Source organism: Physeter macrocephalus, chromosome 11 (assembly GCF_002837175.3).
Source record: "Physeter macrocephalus isolate SW-GA chromosome 11, ASM283717v5, whole genome shotgun sequence".
NCBI classification, from domain to species: domain Eukaryota; kingdom Metazoa; phylum Chordata; class Mammalia; order Artiodactyla; family Physeteridae; genus Physeter; species Physeter macrocephalus.
This window is the reverse complement of record NC_041224.1, coordinates 116,114,469-116,137,517: the sequence shown is the minus strand read 5'-3', so window position 1 is coordinate 116,137,517 and position 23,049 is coordinate 116,114,469. Positions and strand designations below refer to the sequence as shown.

Sequence of the window (23,049 nt, the reverse complement as noted above, 5' to 3'; positions counted from 1 at the left end):
AACCCTTTAAATCAAACCCAGCCTGTAATAAGTGAACCAAATTTAAATCCTTAAACCAACTATGGATGTAGAACAATCTTTAAGTTTATGAAACAAAGCACACTTTATTTTACTAAGGACACATGAAACTGAAATCGAGAACTCAATAAAATCTAGAAAGCAAAAAATAACTATTGCAGGTGTTAATAACTTACATTGATTTTGCAAATGAAAATCTATCTACCTCTAAGAAAATGGTGTCAGAATTTAGGGTACTGTAGACCAGGGATGAGTAAACTTTTTCTGTAACGGGCCAAATAGTAAATACCTTAGGCTTTTCAGACCATATGGTCTCCATCACAACTACTTAATTCTGCAATTATAGTGCAAAAGCAGCCATAGACAATATGTAAACAAATGTGTGTGGCTGTGCTTCAATAAAACTTTATTCATGGACACTAAAATTTGAATTTCATGTAATTTTCACATGTTATGAAACACTTTTGATTTTTTTCAACCATTTAAAACTTTAAAAACCATTCTTAGCTCATAGGCCAAACAAACAGGCAGTGGGCCAGATTTAGCTCACAAACTGTAGTTTGCTGACCCCTGCCTTAGCCTAATGAAGCATGAGCTGTAAGAGTAGGCAGGGAACTTCCAGACACATGAAGAATGTCAGTGGATCATTCACCCTTCATTAAAGAGTAGCTATTGAACATAACATCACCTATGTACTCTCCTTGACAAAAAATTTACCCTGAGTTGAATAATGAGAAAACTGAACACATCCAGACTGTGGGTCATTCTATAAAACTGGACTGGGCTCTTCAGAAATGTCAGTTATGAATGACCAAAAAAAAGAAAGAATAAAAGCACAGGGAAACTGTTCAAGATTAAAAAGATAGGAAAACTAAAAGCAATGTGTGACCTTTGCTTGGATCCTGGATTAAAGCAAAAAACAACTCTAAAAGGACACTATTGGGGCATTTGGAGAAATTCATTTGAGTATGTATTACCAGGTATTATGGTATCCATGTTAAGTTTCTTGGGTGTGAGAATGGTGTTGTGGACTTGTAGAATAATATCCTGCTCTTAGGTGATACATGCTGAAGCAATTACAGGTTGGCAATTTAATTTCAAATGGTTTGATCACACAAAAGTGTGTGTGTGTGTGTGTGTGTGTGTGTGTGTGTGTGTAGAGATGAAACAAATGTGGTAAAATATCAGGAATAAATAAATCTGAGTGATGAGTATGCAAATATTACTGTACTACTCATTCAACTTTTATAGGCCTGAAAATATTCAAAATAAAAACTGGAAAAAGAATATATAGAAAAAAAGAGACAGTTGTAAATTTAGTTGGTTCAAGTTAGAAAAATTTGAAAGATAAGAATTATATGGTACTTGAAAAATTAAGTATTTGTTAAAATTCTAAAAATAATATCAATTCTATTTAGAAATTAAAACAATCTGACTTGTAAGAAATAGGGGGATCATTTCAGTGTGTTTTGATATTTTCATCTAATTTGTTCCCAGGAAAATTACAGCATTGTTAAAACCTGAGTTGGGCTAATCAAACACAACAAAGTTATTAAACTAAGCTTCTCAAAAGCCCTGAAATTAGATTGTTCTGTTGTTGCATAAGATGCATATTTATTCAGTGACCAGAAATCTGAAATATATTTTTTCTGCAGTTAAAACTTACAAATACAAAAACCACTTCTAGTAGTCAAATCCAGGTAATTCTGCATATTGTTTGCTCACTAGAATTTTGAAAATGTAGGGAAACAAGATAGGAAACAAAATAAGTGAGTCATCTTTTAATTTGGAGAAATTACCCTATTCAAGGACATGAAAGGCACTTTCACAAAAAAACTGTAAACCCTTTGCAGGCAGAAACCATGTTTTAGCTGCCTTTGTATCTCTAACGCCAAACACATTGCCTCACACGAGTAGCCAGTCAGTGAATGAATGTTGTTGAATGACTGGATGAATAAATGGAGTGGGGGGACCCTGCTTTATATGGAAACAGGTTAGGTTCAGATTTGACGTAAGGAAAGGATTCAACATGACTCCAGCACTGGACTGGGCCACTGAAGGAAGTAATGAATTCTTATTTATTTACTTATTTATTTATTTATTGAAATTTACAATAATAGAATAAACATATATCTTGGATATATTTTGAGAGAAAACTTACCACTTAAATGTTCGGATATTTTTCTACATGTATGATGAGCAAGACAGTTCCTCAGTTTCAAGGATACTGCCTCTTAACATTCAGTCAGGTTTAAATGGATCTGAAAATCATGACAAATGAAGGGTGGTGGAGGGAACTGAAGAACAGAAATCACAGCAGCTGGGAGAGGGTGACTAACTGGTCTCTCTCTTCAGGGTTGCCAGGAGAAAGGAGCAGAAATACTCTGAGCGGCTCATCAGGACAGAACTAGGACCACTGAGCAAAATTAAAGGCGAGGGGAAGGCAGAACTATGCAGATTTTAGCAACCTAAGAAATAACTTTCTAACAAAGAGACACATCCAACGGTGGGAAAGCTTGCCTTGACAGACAATGAACCACTGTCACTGAAAGTGTGTAGGCAGAGTTGGTGTGACCATTTTCAAGGCGGCCTGGTGGGGGGTAGGGGGGGTCGTGCCTACCTAGAGTGAAGGACTGAGGCTATTCCACCACTTCCAGCCTGAAAAAGCACTGTTCAATAAACCGGAAAGTCATGCTACAAATTTGGTGTTAATACTAAGCAGATAATTAAAAAACGCATATTTTCAATACCTCAAAGTCTTCAATGAGCACACAACAGGTAAATAGAACATCTCAGTCAGTTTGCTCTTCAAATGTTTTACCAATAGACTTAGACTTGGCATTGTTAATTACTACCCAAGGAAAATTTAGGTTGTCTCAGTATATAAAGTGATACTGTACCTCAACGGAGCTCCAGAATGCTCTTAGGTATTTCAGAGACTCTAGGATTTGTTCCTTCTCTATGGCCTGGGCTGCCAACACTGTGTACTCTGTGATCATCTCGAGCCTAGCTTATTTTCTACAGCTGCCTCCTAACGAGGCATTTACCTCTAATCTCTTTCCCCTGTAATCGTTTTGAATACTGCAGCTAGATGTCTGCCTAAAACCCCTTTTGAACAAATTGCTACCCATTAAAAAGCCTAGAATGATTCATCAATTTAGAAATATGTATGGAAAAGATTAGAAGAGGCATAACAATACAAATAGTTATTAAGTGGCAGAACTATAGGCTATTATTTTTTAAATGTTCTTGGTGTGGTACTAATAAAGTTCTAATCATAAATAAAATCAGGTGCAAAACAAAGATGATACAAAGTTTCCTTACTACTTAGCATATTACATACAAAAGCTCCAACCTAACATTTTAAAAGATCCTTCATTAAGTCTCACAATTTACTGTTTCTCCTACTATTCCTGCAATAAAGCTGCACTATTTTCTACTGTCTAACTTCCGGCTCTCTTTTAACCCTTTTTTTCCTCCTTGTCCTTCATTGCTGTTTCTGTCTTTGTGCCTCTTTCACTGCTTTGTTCTCTTCCTCATGTACAGGACAACTACTGAATCTCACTGTGTGTTCACCTCGTCCATAATGTAGGTAAGCCTCCTGGGGGCAGGGCTTTTGCTTGTTCATCATTGCATCCCCTGCATCTAGAACAATGCCTTGCAGGTAAAAGATGTTAATGAATTATCAGTTGAATGAATGATTGTCATTACTGTGACTATCTGAATCTACATTATTTCTTTTTGAAATTTGATATAAACTGATTATATATTGTATGGTTTTATATTGCATTTCATCATTTTTCTAATTTTTTATAAGTGTTTTAGTGTAGGTTTCTCAAAATGAATAGATAAATGTCATCCATATTACCTAATTCAATACTTCAATTCAGCAAATTTTTATTCAGTACCTACTATGTGTCAGGCACTTTAGTAGGTATTAGGATATAAATTCAAAACTACATTTAACAAGAGCAGTAAAGACTAAATGGAATATTTCTTAGCTAATTTCTTTTACACAAAATAAATACACCTGAAATCTATAGTCTAAATCAAAAAATAATCAACTTTTTTATACTTCTCTACCATCTTTCCATCAAACCCATTCAAAATAATTATATAAAATAAATACAAGATATACTAGGTATCCTGAAACCCAACACTAAACCATTAATGATAAGTAGAAATAAAATATCTAGGATAAATTTTTATTGGTTTAGGGGAACTGGCATTTAATCATTTGTGTTCCAAGATCTTTATAGTTACCAGAAAGACTTTGGAAACTGTGACAGCATCATGTGTGGTTTAAGTAATTTTAAGTCTCTTATACGATATGGATATTTTGGAAGCTGCTACATGTCACATTTTTCCAGAACCAGATGCAATAATTTGGTAAAGAACACAGGTAGAAGAGATCACTAATTTTCCTTTTCCCCCAATAAACTATGTTTATTATGCCAATTTTAATTACCATGCAATCTAATGGATTTAAGGCTTATATTTTCCACATCACTAGACATCACAAAAATGAAAGCATTTTATACTGTCATTATACATCAGTGTTTGTACTTGGTTATACATATATACAGAAATTATTCACACATCTTAACCTTGCTATTTCCTCCTTTCAAACCAACATAATTTTACCGTGAAAGCAGCTTTTTAATAAATGGTATAAGAAATACAGCAAGGCACACTTTTTTAAAAAACTTTTTTCTCATTGCCACCTCAAGAAGCATAAAAAACAAAAATGTTCTACATGATTTAATAGTAGAATGTCACCAGTTTATAATATACAACACCATATAGTTGTTTCCTGAAGTGCTGCATAGATTATTATTTTTAAAAGGAAATAAACAAAATGGCGCTTTTAAAAGTTGCTTAATTTTGAAAGAAGGGCCAGTTTTTCTTCTCTATGCTGCAATCAAATCAAATGTTGGCCTTTTACGTAAACCTCTTTCCACGAACGTAGGCATCATACCATAAAAAAAAATCCAGACTGAAACATGAAATTGGTCAAGTACCAGCAGGGGGTCATTCCAGACAGGTGAATTTAATGGACCATCAATTTGGTGAACTGCAGAATTTGAGAGAGTAGATGGGGAGGGGAGAAGGCAAACTGAAAAGTCTCTCTGGAGAGGTGGGGTCGGTAGAGGTAGCTTGGGACAGGAATCCACGGGAGAACAAGCAGCTTTGCTGAACTTCAAAGACAACCACCTAAAGAGAACCAGTGCACACATCCAGATCACAAGGCTCATGTGGACAACCGCATTCGGAAGAAAGATTCATCTTGGGAGAGGTCAATGTAACAAATGGCAGTGACACGATGGAACCAGAGACCAGCCCAGGGCGGAAATATGAGGCCACCCCTGAGTTGCAGCCAGGCTTACCTACAAGAAACACAAAAGTGACAAGAAAAGATTTCAGAAGTGTCTGTTTCATTTGCAAAACTGAGCCCCTTTGAAGAACAATGAAGGCTGCCATTTAGAACTACTTGCTAATGTTCTGAAATAAAAGGATACATAAAATATAGTGATTTTAATAGCCCAAATGTTTCAGAATCAATGTGAAAAATATATTTTAAAAAGACATGGTTTTAAAGAAAAGAAAAATCATCAAGTTTGATCTTTTCTCTGGATCCCACCTACTCTTTTGCTTGTGAACTCAGTTTTGAACACTCAAGAAGCCTCAAATCAATATGAAAATGTGAGGCTGCCAATGCCAAGTGATGCAGCAAAGTATCAACAGTGATTCACAAACTGGGAGCCTTGACCCTCGGGTTTAACCTTTCCTTCAATCACTGTATGTGTGACAGTGGAATTGAACAATTCCATTATTTTATAATGGGGAAATATTCATAAATGTGATAATCCCAAATGCTTCAGTCCCTTGCCTATAAAAGGATACAACTGGGGCTTCTAGCTCAAATAGGAATGCATTTCATTTAAAGCACAGACAGCATTGTGCAAATGAGAATGATTCAATTATTTCTGTACATCTGATGGCTCAGATACAAATTTGTCACAAACTCAATTGGTTCTTTGTATTTCTGAGTAGCTAAAAGCAACCTGTCGAGTGTGAGGAACAATTAAATTCCAGGTTTAGGCAATGCAGGGTACAATTACGTTAGGTCGGTCCTCTGACCAGCTCTCAAATATGGCAGGCTTTTGCTTGTATGGATTTAAACTGAGTTCTGAAGTCCGATGTCTGATGTCAGGTTGCTTCACTGTCCTAGAAGTAAATGTTCTCATTCTTTCTGTCTTGCTCTCTCTTTCCCTATAATCTTGCAACCTGTTTAAGAGCCAGAAAAACTTGAGCAAATGTGGTTTGGCTGGATCCACAGGATGTTGGGGAGAGAAAGCAAATTATCAAGAACAGGGAGAGACAGACAGGAACAGATGGGACGAAATTTGGTACAGTAAAATAACGCAGTAACTCAAGAAAGCATGGTGCATTGTTCAAATGCTGAGGACACGACTCATTTGAAATCTGGCCGCTGAGTAGGGAATCCTTAGGTGAGGCCAATATGGTCTCACTAAATGATGGTATTTAAATTCTTCTGCATAATCAAGACTTTCAACTTGGCCCACGTGGAAAGGGGCAGGACAAACTGGTTGAGACAAAGATCTGGGCTGTGTGTGTGTCCGTGTGTGTGTGAGAGAGAGATGGGTGATGCCCAATAAAATCTTTGTTATTTGGCATGGCAGGGCTCATTATTCAGAAGTGCTAGATAATTAAAAAACACTTCACATCCACCAAGGTCTTGATTTATTAAAGTGATTTTAAAGGTAAATATGATAAGATTACACCTATGTTGTTTAGTGAAAAATTAATACTCTATCACCAAGAGTAGTTTCTTAAACTTGCTTGGTCAGCTTTGGGTCACATTAAACACTTAATGTCAATCCAATTAATAAAATAAGAATGTGTGGTGTACATGAGAAACGTTTGCTTTTACACCTTTCCCAGTCTGTAAAAACTGAGCAGCAGTGCTTTTTACTGTATATGTGTATACTTGAGCATGTACGAATACAAGTGATTGCCTAAAATCTAAAATCTATAGGCCAACTCTTTGCAGACTGATAAAGTAGGAAAGGCAATAGAGCTAAAAAGTTTTGAAGGAAATATATACATCCTAAGTAAACACAATACCCCCGCACACTAAAACAAGCCCGAAGAGCAGAGCAAACCAAAAGGAAAAAAAGTGTATACACTGGCTGAATGTGATGAATTCAATTTTTGTACCACAGGAGTTATCCAGCCTGAAGTTTAGGGTTAAATCATTCACCAAAGATCAGAGGCTTACGATGAGGATTATGAAGAAATAACTATCGGAATACAGCAAAAAGATTAGTGCAAAGTACATCTCTTAGGCAGGTCCTAGGAGGCTCCCCAGAAAAACATTATATGCTTCCTCCAAATTGGGCAGAAATATCTGGATCTATCCAGTTACCTTTCCTTTGATGTGATTTGCTGTAACTGACCTCTCTATTTTTGTAGAAACATGACACATATATGAAAATAGGGAAAAGCACAGCAGTGTACCCGGAAATCAGTGCAAATGCATACTATGCTAGATCATGTTAAAATTTCTCAGTTTCAGTGGGTTTTTAATTAGAACACAGTAAATAAAAAACGTGTTCCAAAAATTTTGAAAAAAAAAGTTTGTTACTGTTGCAGACTGTAACTGCTATTCTAAGTTATAGCTCTTCTAGAAGGCATTACAATAATTTCATCATCTGAGAACTTATTTCTGGGGGAAAAAAAGCAAACTGAATTTGGTGAACTTTATTTTCCTGATAAAAAGAGCACCCCAACTGATGGTTTTCAAATGGCTTAAAAAAGTAGAGCTTTTTCTTATAGGAAGAACAATGACAACAATTAAGCTTTTATAGACATGAAACCTCTTATTTACCAAATAATTTTACTATGTATTCCTGACATTTAACACAGAAGGCATGTCAACATTTTGAGATTAAATAACTTGTCCTGGTTGGTAGTATTTTAACAGTATGTAAATATTTATATGAGGTGCCCAGTGTTAATGACTAGTGAAAAGTTTAGGCATCCAGATGTTTTGCCTACATGATACTGAAAAACCTGAATAGGCCCAGTAAATATGGCTACCTAAATGGCCTTAGGCTGATAACAAGTCACTGGGGGGCGATGTGAGTTCTGCAGAAGTAAAATCAGGCTGCTTCTCCCATTGCCTGAGATCAGCCAGGCATCGAACCACAGGGTCCCACAAAATATTGCTAACTGGAAACTGGGCTGGCTGATAGTTTTACACTGTCCATGCCTGTAAAATGTGAGGATTACACAGATCCATCAGCATATTCCCATCCCTGAGTCTAAAGATGGAGCTGTGAGTCATTACATTTCATTCCAATTCTGTATCTGTGTAGGGGAGAGAAGAAATCCCCGGAGCATCAAAAAGGGAGGAGTGCACCCCATAGGCTTCTCCAGTGCCAGAGCTTCTTGAAACCGGATCTCAGCATGATTGGTGACTTGAGGGTCACAGTCACATGATGTCGTGCTCAGAGTGGTGTTGCTTTCAAGCCTTGATCCCCTTTCAGAAAATAAAAATCAGCCAGGCTCTACCAGCCCTTTTGCGGAGGTTAGCAGAGCCGGCGGTACAATTGGTTCTAATAGAACTTGTTTTGAAGCAGCTTATGGAATTGCAGTTGTTCTCCCTTGCTGGTCAGTTTTACTGCATACTGATAGAGAATGTGGTTATAGGGTGGACATGTTTCACAGAAAATACATTTCTCTCTCTCCTACTTTTGTTCTCCCTTGCAACCAATTGTAAATAGAGTCTGAAACACAGAAGATTAGTTGAGCTATATTAGTACGTAGGATGCTTTCCTTCGATTTTGCATACTGAGTTTATTTTTAGGGTATATATATATGGTATAGATTGCCCCCCTCACTCCCCATTTCTAGCAGCTCTACACAGAATCACACATTTTAATGAGCTGAGGGCACAGGTGTTGCAGGAAAAAAAGTAATGATGTTTGCCATTCATCTTTCAAATTAAATAATGTGTTTTTAAATAGTAACTTTTTTCATAATACATTATGGGAACAACATTTATCTGTCACATTTTAAAAGATGTATTTGTAATAAATGTAAATTACTTTTAGAAAATCAGTAATTAGGCTCATCAAAAAATAAACAATCTGCCACAAAAAAGATAATCTTTACCATGGTTAAGTGTAATAACTGTTATTTGAATAAGTTAACAAATTAGGGTAGATTGCTTCTGTAAATTCATTTCCTATAGCAAGAGTTTAGGTTACTGCATTAAGCTTCTGGAGTACGGGTGGAGACGACATTCAGTACCTCACACTTCAGTGAAATACAACTCTCACTTTCAAAAACTGAAATTTTCTTCTTTAAACTTGATTGAGAAAGTATATTCATCATTGGGGCTTAGAAACGGGAAATAACAGAATTTTTGTGTCACTTTTAGAGCTGTATCATCATATCAGAATTATCAATCAATAGCTGTCTTATTAAACATGAAGAGTAGAATGACTTTCTTAAAAATATTGGATGGAAATCAGTCTGTCACCTTCAGGCAAAATTCAAAAATTCTGTTCTTATCAAAACACCATTAACTTGTCACGTATTCTCTCTGCATTTGCTTTCTGAGCCTGTTCTCAGTCTCTGTGTGGATAAATAAAAGCCTCTTCTTTAACATCAACTTTCCCCTCCTATTTGAATCCTCAGACTTGGTCATGATTAGGAGCTGTGACAGCACAGCCTTCCACCGGGGAAGCAAATGTGATGATAGTTACATTAGACAGAAGCGTAAAAGGAAGGCTCAGATCAGGAGATGCAGCCTTTAACCTAATCATTGTTCATCTCCAGGCACTGAAGGAAGCGGGCATCTCTGTGCACAGAAGCTGAAGCGGGGAGCACTGTCACTGTGCATGCATTCTGATCAGAGGGTATAATTGCAATTTGCAGAACCTTTTTTCCTCCCTTAATGGAAGAATTTGAGGCCCTACATTATTTGACTACTTCCTCAAATTTTTTATTCTTCTTGCCATAACGATGTAATAAAGGTAAAGTTACTAAAAATGTCAATTGTGACTGTTTTCTCCCCCTTTTGCTTCATAGTTATTTGCATTGTTGGGAGTATTTCTTTCATCTAAATGTCTTATTCAGGTAAATATCTGCCATGACCATCTATCCTGACTAGTCTTTTCTCCTACCATAGCTTTGTTGACTAAAATTCATATTTTAAGTATGTATATATTAAATATATGTTAAAATATATCAAATATATATATATTAAAACATGAGGACTATACGTACCTTTCAATGAGATGATTTTCATGCTTGGAGAGGGTTACATTCTACCTATGCATATTTCTATGTCGTTCTTCATGAAGGTTCAGAAGATTTTCTTCACAGGTTAAAGTTTTGGGGTTGGGATGCAATGCAGCCATGTCTTTTGGCTGCTTTGCCTTCGAGGAGAATCCAGGAACTCTAGATTGGGCTGAAGAAGCATCATGTTCTTCTGGCCTTCCAGACTCACCTGGGTTTTCTGAACTCTCCTTTTCACTGCTCAGCCTTGAAGGAGTAGTTAACTCTGAGCTTTCTCCATAGACATTAGAAGCTTGGGGTAAACCATCCACTTCCTTTCCTACATCACCTCTTTTCGGAGGGGGAGGACCTGAAAGAGCCATCATGTCTGCATCATCGACGAGGAGAGAAGTATCACTGAACTTGGAAGAGCCTGCAGCTGCTTGCAGTGAAACTGGAGCTTCACTGGGAACTGCAGGTTCATTTGGAAGAGTGCTGGAGAAACAGGACTGGTATTCAGCAGGGTCCTCCTCAACACAGGCCTCGAAGAAGCATTCGGTGTCTTCCTTGTCTTCTGAGCCAGAGTCAGTCATGTCCGGTGGCAGTGGAGTGTTGCTCTTCTCTTCTATGTAATTGGTGACCTCCCCGCAATCACTGTCATGAGATGAGAGAGATAAGTATGAATAAAAGTCCCCCTTTCTCAGCTGGATGGGCCGGTGAGAATGTTCCAGCACCTTCTCCTTGATTTGAGTTAATGAAGTAGGAGCAGCTGCCTCATTTTCAGGTTGAGATTTACATTTTAGGGCTGTTGAAGCCATGTCAATGATTTCCTTAACAAAGTCGTGTACTGAACAATCTTCGGCATCTTTTTGATGGAAAACATCTGGGTCACAGTTGCAACAGGAAATGTTGTCACTGATAGAAACATTTTCCTCTGTTTCATTTTGTTCAAGTGCTAGGCAGCAACCAGCAGATTTTCCAGCCATATTTGGTGTATCATTAGATGAAGATTTCAGTACCTCAGAATCCTGTCTATTGATAACACTGGTTTCTGAAGGCAGTTCTGGACAAGACTTCTCAGTGGGAGTAGAAGCAGCATTTTGATTTTCAAAATGGTGGTGATTTTGACATTTCTTTGGAACATGTCTAACCATCTGGGGAACAAATTCCTTTCCAGCAATATTTGAATCATCTGAGCTATCCATAAATGCTTGGTACTCACAATGCTCACTCTCTGAAATCCTTTTCCCAGTTGAACCAAGATTTTCTGATTCCTTTGAAATCTCATTCAGTTTGTCCTTCTGCCTTTCTGGAATACTTTCAATATTGCCATTTTCCATGTCTGCCACATATGGATCTTTATTAACTTTGAAAATATTTTTCTTATTTTCACCCTTTGTCCCTAACTCACAGGTGTGGGGTAAATTCTTACTATTTCCATTATTTTCGGAGAGATGTTTTATGGAGCCATTTAGAAGGGCCTCAATGTTCAGGGTGTCAGAGGAATTGTTCATCTCACTACTACTTACATCCTTACTGCCCTTTATTTCATCACTGAGATTACACCTTCTCTTATCTCTTGTCAAGGAAAACTTCGGTCTAATCCAGGTCTGCAGCTCATTCTTTATATAGTCCAGCCCTGACATCAAGTTGCACTCTTCATAAATTTCATCATCTGTTGCAATACTGGAGTCGTCATCCTCATCTTTGATGCATAGTTCTTCTTCTGTCAAGGTGAGCGTCGAGCTGGAGAGGAGGTCACTGTCATCTTCATCATCAGTGCACGCAGAGGTGCAAGAGACATTCACGATCATGCTGACATTGACATCACTTTCATCGGCCACCGAACGAGGCAGGCGCTTCCTGAATGATGCATTTGATTCCGGGATCTTGTTCTTGTGTAACACAATATCCTCTGAGCAAAGAGAGAGCTCATCACTGCTGCTAAGTTCTGTAAGAGATGCTGGCGAGTCTTCATTGATAGAAGATGCTCTGTCCAATGACAGTTGGCCAGGAAAAGACATCTTTTGGGAAGAGCTTTGAAGAGTGATATCGGAAACACTTCGCTTTATCTTTTGCTCCGAAGGGCTCTGGATATTCTCCAAACGATTCAGGAGATCTAATGTTCTTTTACTCAGTTCACCAACTGAGCCACTGCTCACGCTTATGTCACCAGAGCTGTGACAGCTAAAAAGATCTTCATTGCTTTTATAGGATGTCAACCAACTTTCTAAAGAAGTGCTTCGCTGGAGGCTGTCACTGCCATTTTTAAAGATGCCCAATGCAAATAAATCACCCCCTGGAGAAAGAGACTCAATAGAGGAACTATGAGATAAAAGGGAGAGCTGTTTGGCATTCTGCATGCCAGTGAATGTCTTCTCTACATCACCACTTTTATATGAATTGCGATCCATTTCATGAGATGCACTTGCCAAAATCCTTTCATGGGGAGGTGCATCTGGTTGTAACTCTGTAGCCTGATGTTTAGATTTGCAGGATTTTTTATCAAAATAAAAACCATGAAGCAGGGGATCCTCCACATGTGCTTTTTCACTTTGTGACTGTTTCATTATCATTGGTAATTTGAGTTTTGAGCCTTGGAGGTACGAGTAATCATAAAATGTAAACACATCATGTTTTCCTTGTAATTCTTCTCCCAAACAATCAGGGGTATGTTTGGTAACACTGTTTAAATCTCCAACTTTTCCATTTACACAACCGACTGGTGAAATGGATAACTGAGAGCTATTTGGAAGCTTAATTTGTTCCTCCTCATCTTTAAACTTTTGCTTTAACACGTTAACTGAATCTCCCATTTGTGGGTCCAGATGTTCAGTTTCAGGGTTACTTGGGGACCCATCCACCACATTGTGCAAGCACATTTCAGAGTTGGTAGTGGTTTCAGTGTCTCCTTCACTGACAATTCCACTCTCACTGCCTGAATTTTGACTCATGTCTCCTCCGTGGCATGGGCAGGGCTTCACCAAATTGGAACCCCCTAGAAGATCTGGCAAAGATTTGGCAGATGAAAATGAAGAGTCTTTACTGAGACTCTTAGTTAAAACACTAGACTGTGTCATGCTAGTGAAGTTCGGATTGTTTTTCAGGAATGGGATGTGGTTGTCTTCATAGAGCTCAACATTGTGGAGGCTGTATACTTGGTAAATGTGTGGACTGGACGGGGCAGTGATACTCGATGCACACTGAGGTGCCCCGTGGTCACCTGCCTCTTCTTCATAACCAGGGTCCTCACTACCTGTCTCTTCAAGCTTTAAGGGAGGCAAGACAGGTTGGGATTCTTGATCAAGGTCATTCGATTCTTCATTCAAACTAATTAACTTGTTACTTATGTCAGTTTCATCCCATTCCAGGGCATCCTCACTTGTCCCATTTAGGTCCATCAAGCCAGGATCAATCACATTCAAAGTCTCCTGTGTAGGAGAAGGGAAAAAAAAGAAGAAGAATTAGGGAACACAAGCATGAAAATTTTATCCATTCAAAAATCTCTTGGAAGAGTCAGGAAAGAAATTTGCCCCAAGCATGAATTTGAAAGATAGCATAATTATCAGCTCTATTCCTCTCTGGAATAACATCCAAAATTATTGAAAAATGCTTTTCTATCAATAGTAATTTGTCACTGAGGGCAATAGCATAGATTAAAATGTAAGATTATTACAGTCAAATTGTAATATATGGAATTAGCCATTTCCTAGTGATTCTTCTATCAATACATTTTTTTTTTTTTTTTTTTTTTTTTTTGTGGTACGCGGGCCTCTCACTGTTGTGGCCTCTCCCGTTGCGGAACACAGGCTCCGGACGTGCAGGCTCAGCGGCCATGGCTCATGGGCCCAGCCGCTCCGCGGCATGTGGGATCTTCCCGGACCGGGGCATGAACCCGCGTCCCCTGCATCGGCAGGCGGACTCTCAACCACTGCGCCACCAGGGAAGCCCTATCAATATATTTTTGACCTTGGATTGGGTGAAGATAAACTGTCAGGTAAATAAAGATAAAAAGAGTATAGCTTATGACATCTTTTAGGTAATATTCACTCTGATATTATCTCAGTTCTGGAGTTCATAATGGAGTACTATCTGCAGCCACATATGGTGAACCCCCTCCTGCTTCTATTCCTGGGTTCTCCACTTGAAGTAGCTTTTGCCTGGGAAAAGAGAATAGAGTTGTATTTATCTGTAGCGTCATTCACAGGCCAGAGGCTCTCACGTGTCTATCTTTTCCACTGTCTTCCCTTTCAGGGTTACTCTTCTTCAGAATTTGGCTCTGTTCCCAATCAGACCCAAGATGAGCAACCTCTGACTGGTTTCCTTACCTACATCTTTCTGGACCTTGAGTCTTGGGCCCCAGTGCTGCAGGGCAGCTTCTTAATCACAGTTCTCTCAGTTCCTCTCTTCCCCAGTCCCTCTCTATGACAGAGATTCCACTTTGATCCTTGTTAACTTCTCTCACTATTGCCTCCTTATTTCTAACAGGCACTAACCTCCCCCTCCATCCCACCTGCAGCCCTACAATAACAACTATCTGAGGACTTCCTGACTCCAAGGATGAAGTAGCCCAGATTCTCTTATGCTGCTCTCTGCCTGCACAGTTGGGCCCTTGATCTTTCCTTGGACTTCTTGATTTTAACCCTGCTTTGTGGAGCTTGACACATTCTGGGACATAGAAGCTGAATGGGCTCCTGGACTCTGTATTCCTCCACCATCCTCACTTGCTGGCCAGCTGTCTGGATTCATGCTAGAGCCAAGAGAGGTGATATAGGTACTGCAGGCCCTGACAGGCTCACCTACAAACAGAAACTCAAACAGAACCCTGCAGTTCAGCTTATGCTTATGCAGGGTAGCCAGGTGAATGAACAGTACTCTAGAACGATGCAGAGTGGCTGAAGTGCTGACCAGCTGCTAACCAGCTGCATGCTGCTAACCAGCTGCTAACCAGCTGCATGGCCTCGGGCAAGTTGCTTAACCTTTCCAAGCAGCAGTCTCCTCATGTCACTTTTTCAAGGGGGTGAGCACTATCTATCTTTGGAGATAATTCTGAGTACTGAATGAGCTAATGCTTGTGAAGGGCTGAGGAAGCAGTCAGTATAAAGCAGCTATAATTCTCAGTGCATACAGAGAATTGCTCTAGAGTGGCCTTGAGTTAATTCATGAAGGGAGAACCCTTCTCATCATTCCTTTCAATTTGCTCTTAAAATCACAAGGGAGGGCTTCCCTCGTGGCTCAGTGGTTGAGAATCTGCCTGCCGGTGTGGGGAACACAGGTTCAAGCACCGGTCCGGGAAGATCCCACATGCTGCGGAGCAACTAAGCCCGTGCGCCACAACTACTGAGCCTGTGCTCTAGAGCCCGCGAGCCACAACTACTGAAGCCCGCGCGCCGAGAGCCCGTGCTCCGCAACAAAAGGAGCCACCGCAATGAGAAGCCCGCGCACCACAACGAAGGGTAGCCCCCGCTCACCACAACTAGAGACAGCCTGCGCGCAGCAACGAAGACCCAACGCAGCCAAAAATAAATAAATTAAATAAATAAATTTTAAAAGAATTATAAAAACCACAAGGGATTCATGACATGGTAGGTAGAGAGAGGTGTCCCACAGTATTAACAGGTGAACATATTTGCATTACAATTCAGAATTATTTTAACAGTCTGGTTGAAAAACAGGCCATGATGCTTTTCTTCCTCAGGAGTGGGAAAAAGGCTTTACCAGCAGCACATTCACAGAACTTTCCTAAGAAGTCCTCAGTCCTTCGTGAAACTAATACTTGAACGATACCACACAAACACATTAAGTATAAAATAACCATTAGCACTTTATTATACTGGATATGTTAGAGATTATCTGTATAGCCTACTTAAGTTTAAAAGAGTCCAGATACAAAGTAAACATTAATTAAGGGATATTCTTAAATGTTATAACAGAATCTTCCCCGCCAACGTTACAGCAGTTAATCTAGTACACTGGCCATCACCATGCTCTCTTAGGTATGGAGTGTGTTCACCGTGATGAATTTTTATTAGAATTTCTGTTTATTCTTTGCTTGCTGATAAAGGAAGTACTAATGACCAGTTAGTACAGCTAATGAATGTTAAAATCTTCAGCTGTAGAAACAATCAATCAGTCTAATCAAATAGTATATTAATTTCAAATACTATCTTGGAGACACAGTACTCTGAGAATGCTAATAAATAATTGAACTCGTCTTTCAAAGGAGTTCTCTCTGTAACTCTCTGGTTGACTTTAACATTTAGAAGCACAGATTTTCCGTGAGAGTCCCAAACTGGGGGGCTCACACTAGCTGCAGGAACCTTGCCATCTGGATGTGTGCCGGGAGCTTAGCCCAAGTGATGCCTGTAATTCGGACTTGCCTTCCATGACAGTCATTTTCTGACCAAATGCTGCCTTTATGGCTTTACAAATGCAAGCCCACAAAAGTATAAAAATTGAAGCAGCATCTAAAAGAACAAATCTTTTGCTCAATAAAGTAGTTAGAGTGGAAAATTTCCATAGGAGCAGATTAAACTTTTGTATGTAATATTGTCCTTTACCCTTCTTAATTCTTTCTTCCTATAAATCTCTTAAATTTATTGTAACCTCCAAAAAAAGTTTATGTCAACTGCAGGGAATATCTGACAAGATCCATTAGAAAATCATTCAATTTAGACTTTAAATTTTACATGTTAAAGAAGTGCTACTCACTCTGCCCTCATTCACTTTTTTTCTGTTGTGAATTAAATTCTGTCAATATTTTCAATAAAATCTCCATTTCTTCAAGATTTAACTTCAAACATAAAACATACCTTGCGGGTAAAAAATAGGAAAAGTTTCCAAGAGGAAGGACATTACAGTATTTATATAACAAAAAAGTTGTCTTTGAAAAAAAAAAAAGACATATGTACAGAGTGATGTTAACTGGCTGGAAAATTATTTGGTCAAATGCTGTCTTTGATGATAGCTCAAAATAGCCAATAATTCTCAAGCTAGTTAAGCATTTTTTGTTGTTGTTCTTTCTCTAGAGGAATTGTCTGGTACTTCTTAAAAAGTCACAAATGTTCCTGTCTTTGATAAAGTGATAAATCAAGCATGGATTTAGAAAAAAATCTAAGAATATTTGTGAAGCCAAAAGGATGGTGAGTAGTTCATGAGGTTCCAATAGAGAGTCTGGGTTTCCAGAGATAATTCTGAATTAAATTCATTTGTGCAAAGTCCTTTCATTTACAAACTTGTTTCACTGGTGCAGAATTTTGGCCTAAACCAAGGGCTCTATATAAAGAATTACACACACACACACACACACACACACACACACACACACACACACATCTTTACAGATCTGCTCAAGACCAAGTGCAATTAATTGGTGTTACTTTATTTTTTATTCTTGGAGGCAGGTTATTTATATTAGTGTAATATATACAGAGAAAGTAACTAAAAAGTGGCTGGAGAAAGATGATGATGATGATGATGATGATGATGAAAGAACCAATATTCCAGTTGCAGCAAGTAATACATATCTAAATTAATTTCCTTCTGTACTTGCATGACTTTGAGTTAGGTATCCCAGGATTGCATTTCTAGTATTTTCATAATATTTTAGGTTAAATGGTAGATTTTTATAAGCAATGAGAAACACATTATCAGCTAAAGAGTGGAGACAAAGGAACCTGACATTCTATAAAACAAAAACCCAACAGAGTTCTGATATAGCTACTTCTGAATTCCTTTAATTTCCTTTAAAAAGTGGCAACTTTTGAAAAACTAAAGTATCTCAAAAAGACTAGGATGAACTGACTGTTCCAGTCAAACTTCTGGTGCTCAGAATGGCCAAAACCATTAGGAGGTCTTACAATCTGTGTTCCCCTGTTTATTCTAGATCCAGGAATTTATTAAGCAACACCACTTGCAAAGCCCTGGGAGGAAAGATTTATCTTCGGAAAAGTAGAATACAACAAAAACATACAATAAATAAAAATAACAAAAACATAAACAGCATTAACCGTAATTGAATACAGATAAGCATATTTACCCTAGGGCAAAAAGCAGAACACAGGGAAGCCTGAGGCGGCGATGGAAACAGGGAGAAAATAATATATAGATCATGGTGGGGGAATCCATTTAAAGAGGGGATATTCCACCCCTTCATATACTCACTCTGCTTTTTTGATGCAATATTTTCCCACCCCTCCACAAATGCAAAAACCAAAGTGTCTGATCATTAGATGCATAATTATTTTCCTAAATTAGACTGAGGTAGAAACTTTTTAAAAACAACATCAACAACCATAAGAAAGAGCTAGTCCTTAATAAATAGAAAGACAGCTTTTATGAGAATTCAGAGTTTGTAGTACTTTGTCGCTTGTTAGGCAGAGAACAGATTCAGAGTGAGCAAGAAAAAATATAGATGAAAAGCAAAATAGGATAAAAAGCAAAAATGTTCACTGCTTATCAACCATTTTGGGATTTGGGGCAAACAGATCTGGGTTTGAATCCTGGATATCCCCCCCTTCACAGGTTAGCGGTATGATCCTGGACGAGTTATTTAACATCTGTGTGCCTCAGTTCCACCATTTATCTATTCAAGATAATCAGAGCACATTGCATCTATCTTAGAGACTGTTGGGAGCTTTAAATGATAAGATGTCTGTAAAGTCCTATGGGAAGGGCCTGACACACAGTAGTGGTACAAGGACTGCAGCTATCAGCATATACTGCCTGTGAAGAGAGAGGAAGATAGTGCAGCTGACTGTTAAATAACCTTATCAAGTTTTGCATTAAGACTGGTGGTTTGTTGACTAAGCTCTTTAGTGCAACCACATGCATGGAATCCAATGAAATCAACATCAGTTAGGCCCCTAACTCACTCCCATTGCACTGCAAATGGGGTGTGGGTTTGTCTTTGCATGTCCTCACTGGGCTTATCCCTTAGGAATAGCCAGATGAGAAAAGACGCCTGTCCAGCCCTCAGCAGGGCCCATACCTCAAGGACTTTCTATTTCCTGAAAATAATCTTTTTTATCAAAAGGCAGGTCCATTGTCTGTGAAATTCTATCACAACTGACACATTAGAGCAATCAAATCCTGCTGCTATCTATCAGACTGACAATTAATGTTAAAGTAACTTAGCTCAGAAAAAGCTTTGAAATTCTATCTCACACTAATGATCAAAAACTGTTCTAGTGAATGCTCTTTTTCAATAACAAAGCTGATCAGAAACTCAAAACAGACAAGTAAAACCCAAAGTCATCTCACAAATCTCACTAAAATGAGTACTGACATGGACATATTTCCTAGTCTTGGCTACACAGATATTTCTGAATTAGCTGAAAATGAAAAATCCATTAGATGTTGTTTTAAAGTAAGTTTTACAATAGGAAAAATTGCCTTAGTTTTCAACAGGAACCAGGGACGAAAGAGAGTTCAGTGTTGAGAATGAGGGATTTTCCTCCCAGCTATAAACTTTATGAGGGCAGGGGCTCCTCTGTTCTGTCTCCATTAGCGCCCTGGCAACTAAAACCGTGCCTGGCAGGGAGCAGGTTCTCAAAAAATTATTTAATGAGCAAAGAAAGACTTGTCTGTGGTCTCATGAATTGTTGAAGAACGCTGGGGAAAGGTCCTGAGGTTTTTTCGCCATGACAAAACCACATGGAGGAGTTTTGACTGTATAACTGGTGCTACTGTTCAGTTATAAGAGCTAGCAGCCTCAAAAACATTATGCTAGGTGAGAGAAGTCAGACACCAAAAGCCATATATTGTATAATTCCATTTATATAAAATAGCCAGACTAGGTGAATCCATAGAGACAGAATCAAAATTGGGGGTTGCCAGAGACTTGTGGGAGGGGAGAATGGGGAGCGATTCCTTAATGGGTGCGGGGTTTCCTTCTGGGGTGATGAAAATGTTTTGGAATTAGATAGAGGTGACGGTTATGTAACATTGTGAATGTACTAAATGCCACTGAATTGCTCACTTTAAACGATTCATTTTATGTTATGTTAATTTCACCTAAAAAAACCCCAAAAAAACCAAGCAAATAGTAGTCCTCAGTCCTACTGAGTTTCTGAACCTGTAACATCATCAAACATAACAGGACATCATTGCTCTGTTGAGGAACTTGCTTACAAAAATATTACAACAGATATTTCTGAACTCATTTACATCACTGTACATATATTATCAATAAAGATAATTTTTTATTACAGGCTTCTCTGTTTGGTCTGAATGCATGCTCATCATTCCCAGAAATGTTGAAGGAAAGACCATCCTGTGTATAATACTTCTCTTAGTTCAACTTCACTCATTTCGATGCAACAGTCTCTTGTGGAGAGAGAAAGAGTGTGATTACCAGAGCCCTTATTTGCTGAACCCTCTGGCAGGGTCAACAGTGACCTTCTGACAGCCCAGTCCAACTGATTCTCCTTTGCCCTTATTTTACTTGATTCCTCCACAGCATTTGACTCAATTTTTCTTGATATTTTCTCCTCCTTTGATTACCTTGATGCTAAGCCTCCTTGGAAAATCCACTCAAGCCGACTGTTAAATGACAGTGTGTCCCACAGTTCTGTCTTGCTTCTTTTCACCCTACAGACTCTCCTACCATAGGTTTAGCCACATGAGGCCTGATTGTCTACTATTTTGAAGGTTGTATAGGCTACATTGAGGAGAAAGGCATTCGGAGAAAGGGTTGGAGGAGGGGGACACTGAAAGAAGAGGGAAGAGTAAGAAGCAAAGGCAGATGGGACAGAGTCTTGTGGGTACCTTCAAGGGAAGGATGAGCAACCAGCAAAAGAAACACAGGAGGAATATCCAAGTAGGACTGGTATGAAATTCTGGGAACTGAGAGAAGAATCCTTTTAAAGTAGTGGGTGGTTAAGAGTGTTATAGAAGCAGAGAAGATAAGAAGAATGGGAGGTGAGGGAAAGCCAGTGAATTAGCAAGAAGAAAGTCATTTGTTACCTTGGAAAGGGCAGGTCCTAGAGGCTGGTGGGTGAGGAAAGGAGCACAGGATGTGCTTGAGAGTAACCTGAAGGAATCCAGGTTCCACAGTAAAGCTGCTGTTGAAATTGCGAGCCTGGTCCTACCAGGTGCTATTCACCACCTTTCTTGTCTTATAGCACCAGTCGTGGAAGGAGAGCACAAGTGGAGAAACCGTGGAGGCAATAGAATGTACAGGAAACTCTTCAATTGTTCTAACATCTCTTCCCTCAATTCAGACACAGTAACCCATCCTGACTCTGTATCCATTTGAAAACAAAAAACCAAAAAAATCCTATTTAATACTTTTTAAGTTTGATTTTTTTGTGTGAAGAACAGGTTGCCAAGAAATTTAAGGTTCTATAAACAGGGTGATTGTGAGGCTGTAAGGAGGAATTCCATAGAAGAAAGAAGGAAACACAAATTATAAGCACTTCTTTCTGCCCTTTCTGTAACTTCAGTGTCACAGTACTATTTTGACTAAGAGGCAACATGTTTGTGCCAATAAATTAAAGAAATTTAGATACTGTCAAAATGTCTAAATAACTCTTAGGTATAGTAACCTCAGTGTTTGTATATTAAAGCTAGGTGGCAAAAGATGAATGCCTTGCATCAAGCTATTTTTCAAACAAATTAATTATTGTATAAATCATTATTCGTTAAGCATCCACTGTAGGAAAAAGTTGTTTTCCCACCCAACTCCGAATGTTTCATTAAAAGTCTTATAACTAGAAAAATAATCTACTTCCACTGGAAAATAAATTATTTTACCTTAAATATTGCTTTATGTGCAAACATTGAAATTTTATTGTATTCAGAACAGACTGAATAGGAAAATTGGCTTATTTTTCTGTTTTTAGTCACTATTCTGTTTTCCAGAAAAATTTCCCCAGAGTTGCAAGAAAGTATCTACATTTAGGATTATTTTTAAATGAATTTAAAAAACAACAACTTGGGAAGAGATTTTTAAATAAAAGAAATTTCTTTACCTGACTGTGTAGAACTGAAACCAATAAAATGAAGTACAAAAGAAAAATAAGCTCAATAAAGCTGTAAAAAACCCAACTGCAGTAAAATGGTGGCATTTTCTACATTCTACCACATGGTAAAACTATTTGAATGACAACAGACCCACATGCCAAGTTGCATAAATGATTTTTCCCCCTAATGATAACATCTGGCCCCATTCTTCTGTCATTATTCTGTTTGGTGTTTGCCTTTTGACTGTCAAAAGTTGACATAACATTTGAGTTTTGTGCCTTGGGATGTAATTTTTGCCTCACCTTTGCCTTAGCGAAAAGTATACTCTTGTTCCTCCCTTTATGATAAGGAGCTCCCATTAATAAAACCTACAATTTTTTAAAACCTACAAAGCATATTTGTAGTAAAGAGGAGGTGAACAGTCTTGTAAACAAGTGAAGTTTTACTGACATACACTTAGTTTCCCAACTTTCAGACTGAATTTTTTTTAAATAAATTTATTTTTATTTATTTATTTTTAAAAATTTATTTATTTATGGGTGTGTTGGGTCTTAGTTTCTGTGCGAGGACTTTCCCTAGTTGCGGCGAGCAGGGGCTACTTTTCATCGCGGTGCACGGGCCTCTCACTGTCGCGGCCTCTCTTGTTGCGGAGCACAGGCTCCAGACGCGCAGGCTCAGTAGTTGAGGCTCACGGGCCTAGTTGCTCCGTGGCATGTGGGATCTTCCCAGACCAGGGCTCGAACCCGTGTCCACTGC

General features: G+C 38.5%; 1 protein-coding gene across 3 annotated transcripts in view; it reads right to left on the bottom strand.

Moving 5' to 3' along the window:
- Window positions 1-1,966: 1,966 nt before the first annotated feature.
- AKAP6 (A-kinase anchoring protein 6) overlaps window positions 1,967-23,049 on the bottom strand; it is a 529,420-nt gene continuing 508,337 nt past the window's right edge. For 2 of the 3 annotated variants that reach the window (XM_028495685.2, XM_028495686.2), the window contains exons 13-14: window positions 10,339-13,760; window positions 1,968-5,405 (exon numbers count right to left, since the gene is read on the bottom strand). In XM_028495685.2, coding sequence (XP_028351486.1) covers window positions 10,380-13,760 — 3,381 coding nt within the window. In that variant the 3' untranslated portion in view covers window positions 1,968-5,405; window positions 10,339-10,379. Of the gene's footprint in view, window positions 5,406-8,392; window positions 8,832-10,338; window positions 13,761-23,049 lie in introns of all 3 variants that reach the window. The other variant, XR_003681883.2, reaches the window with a different exon arrangement.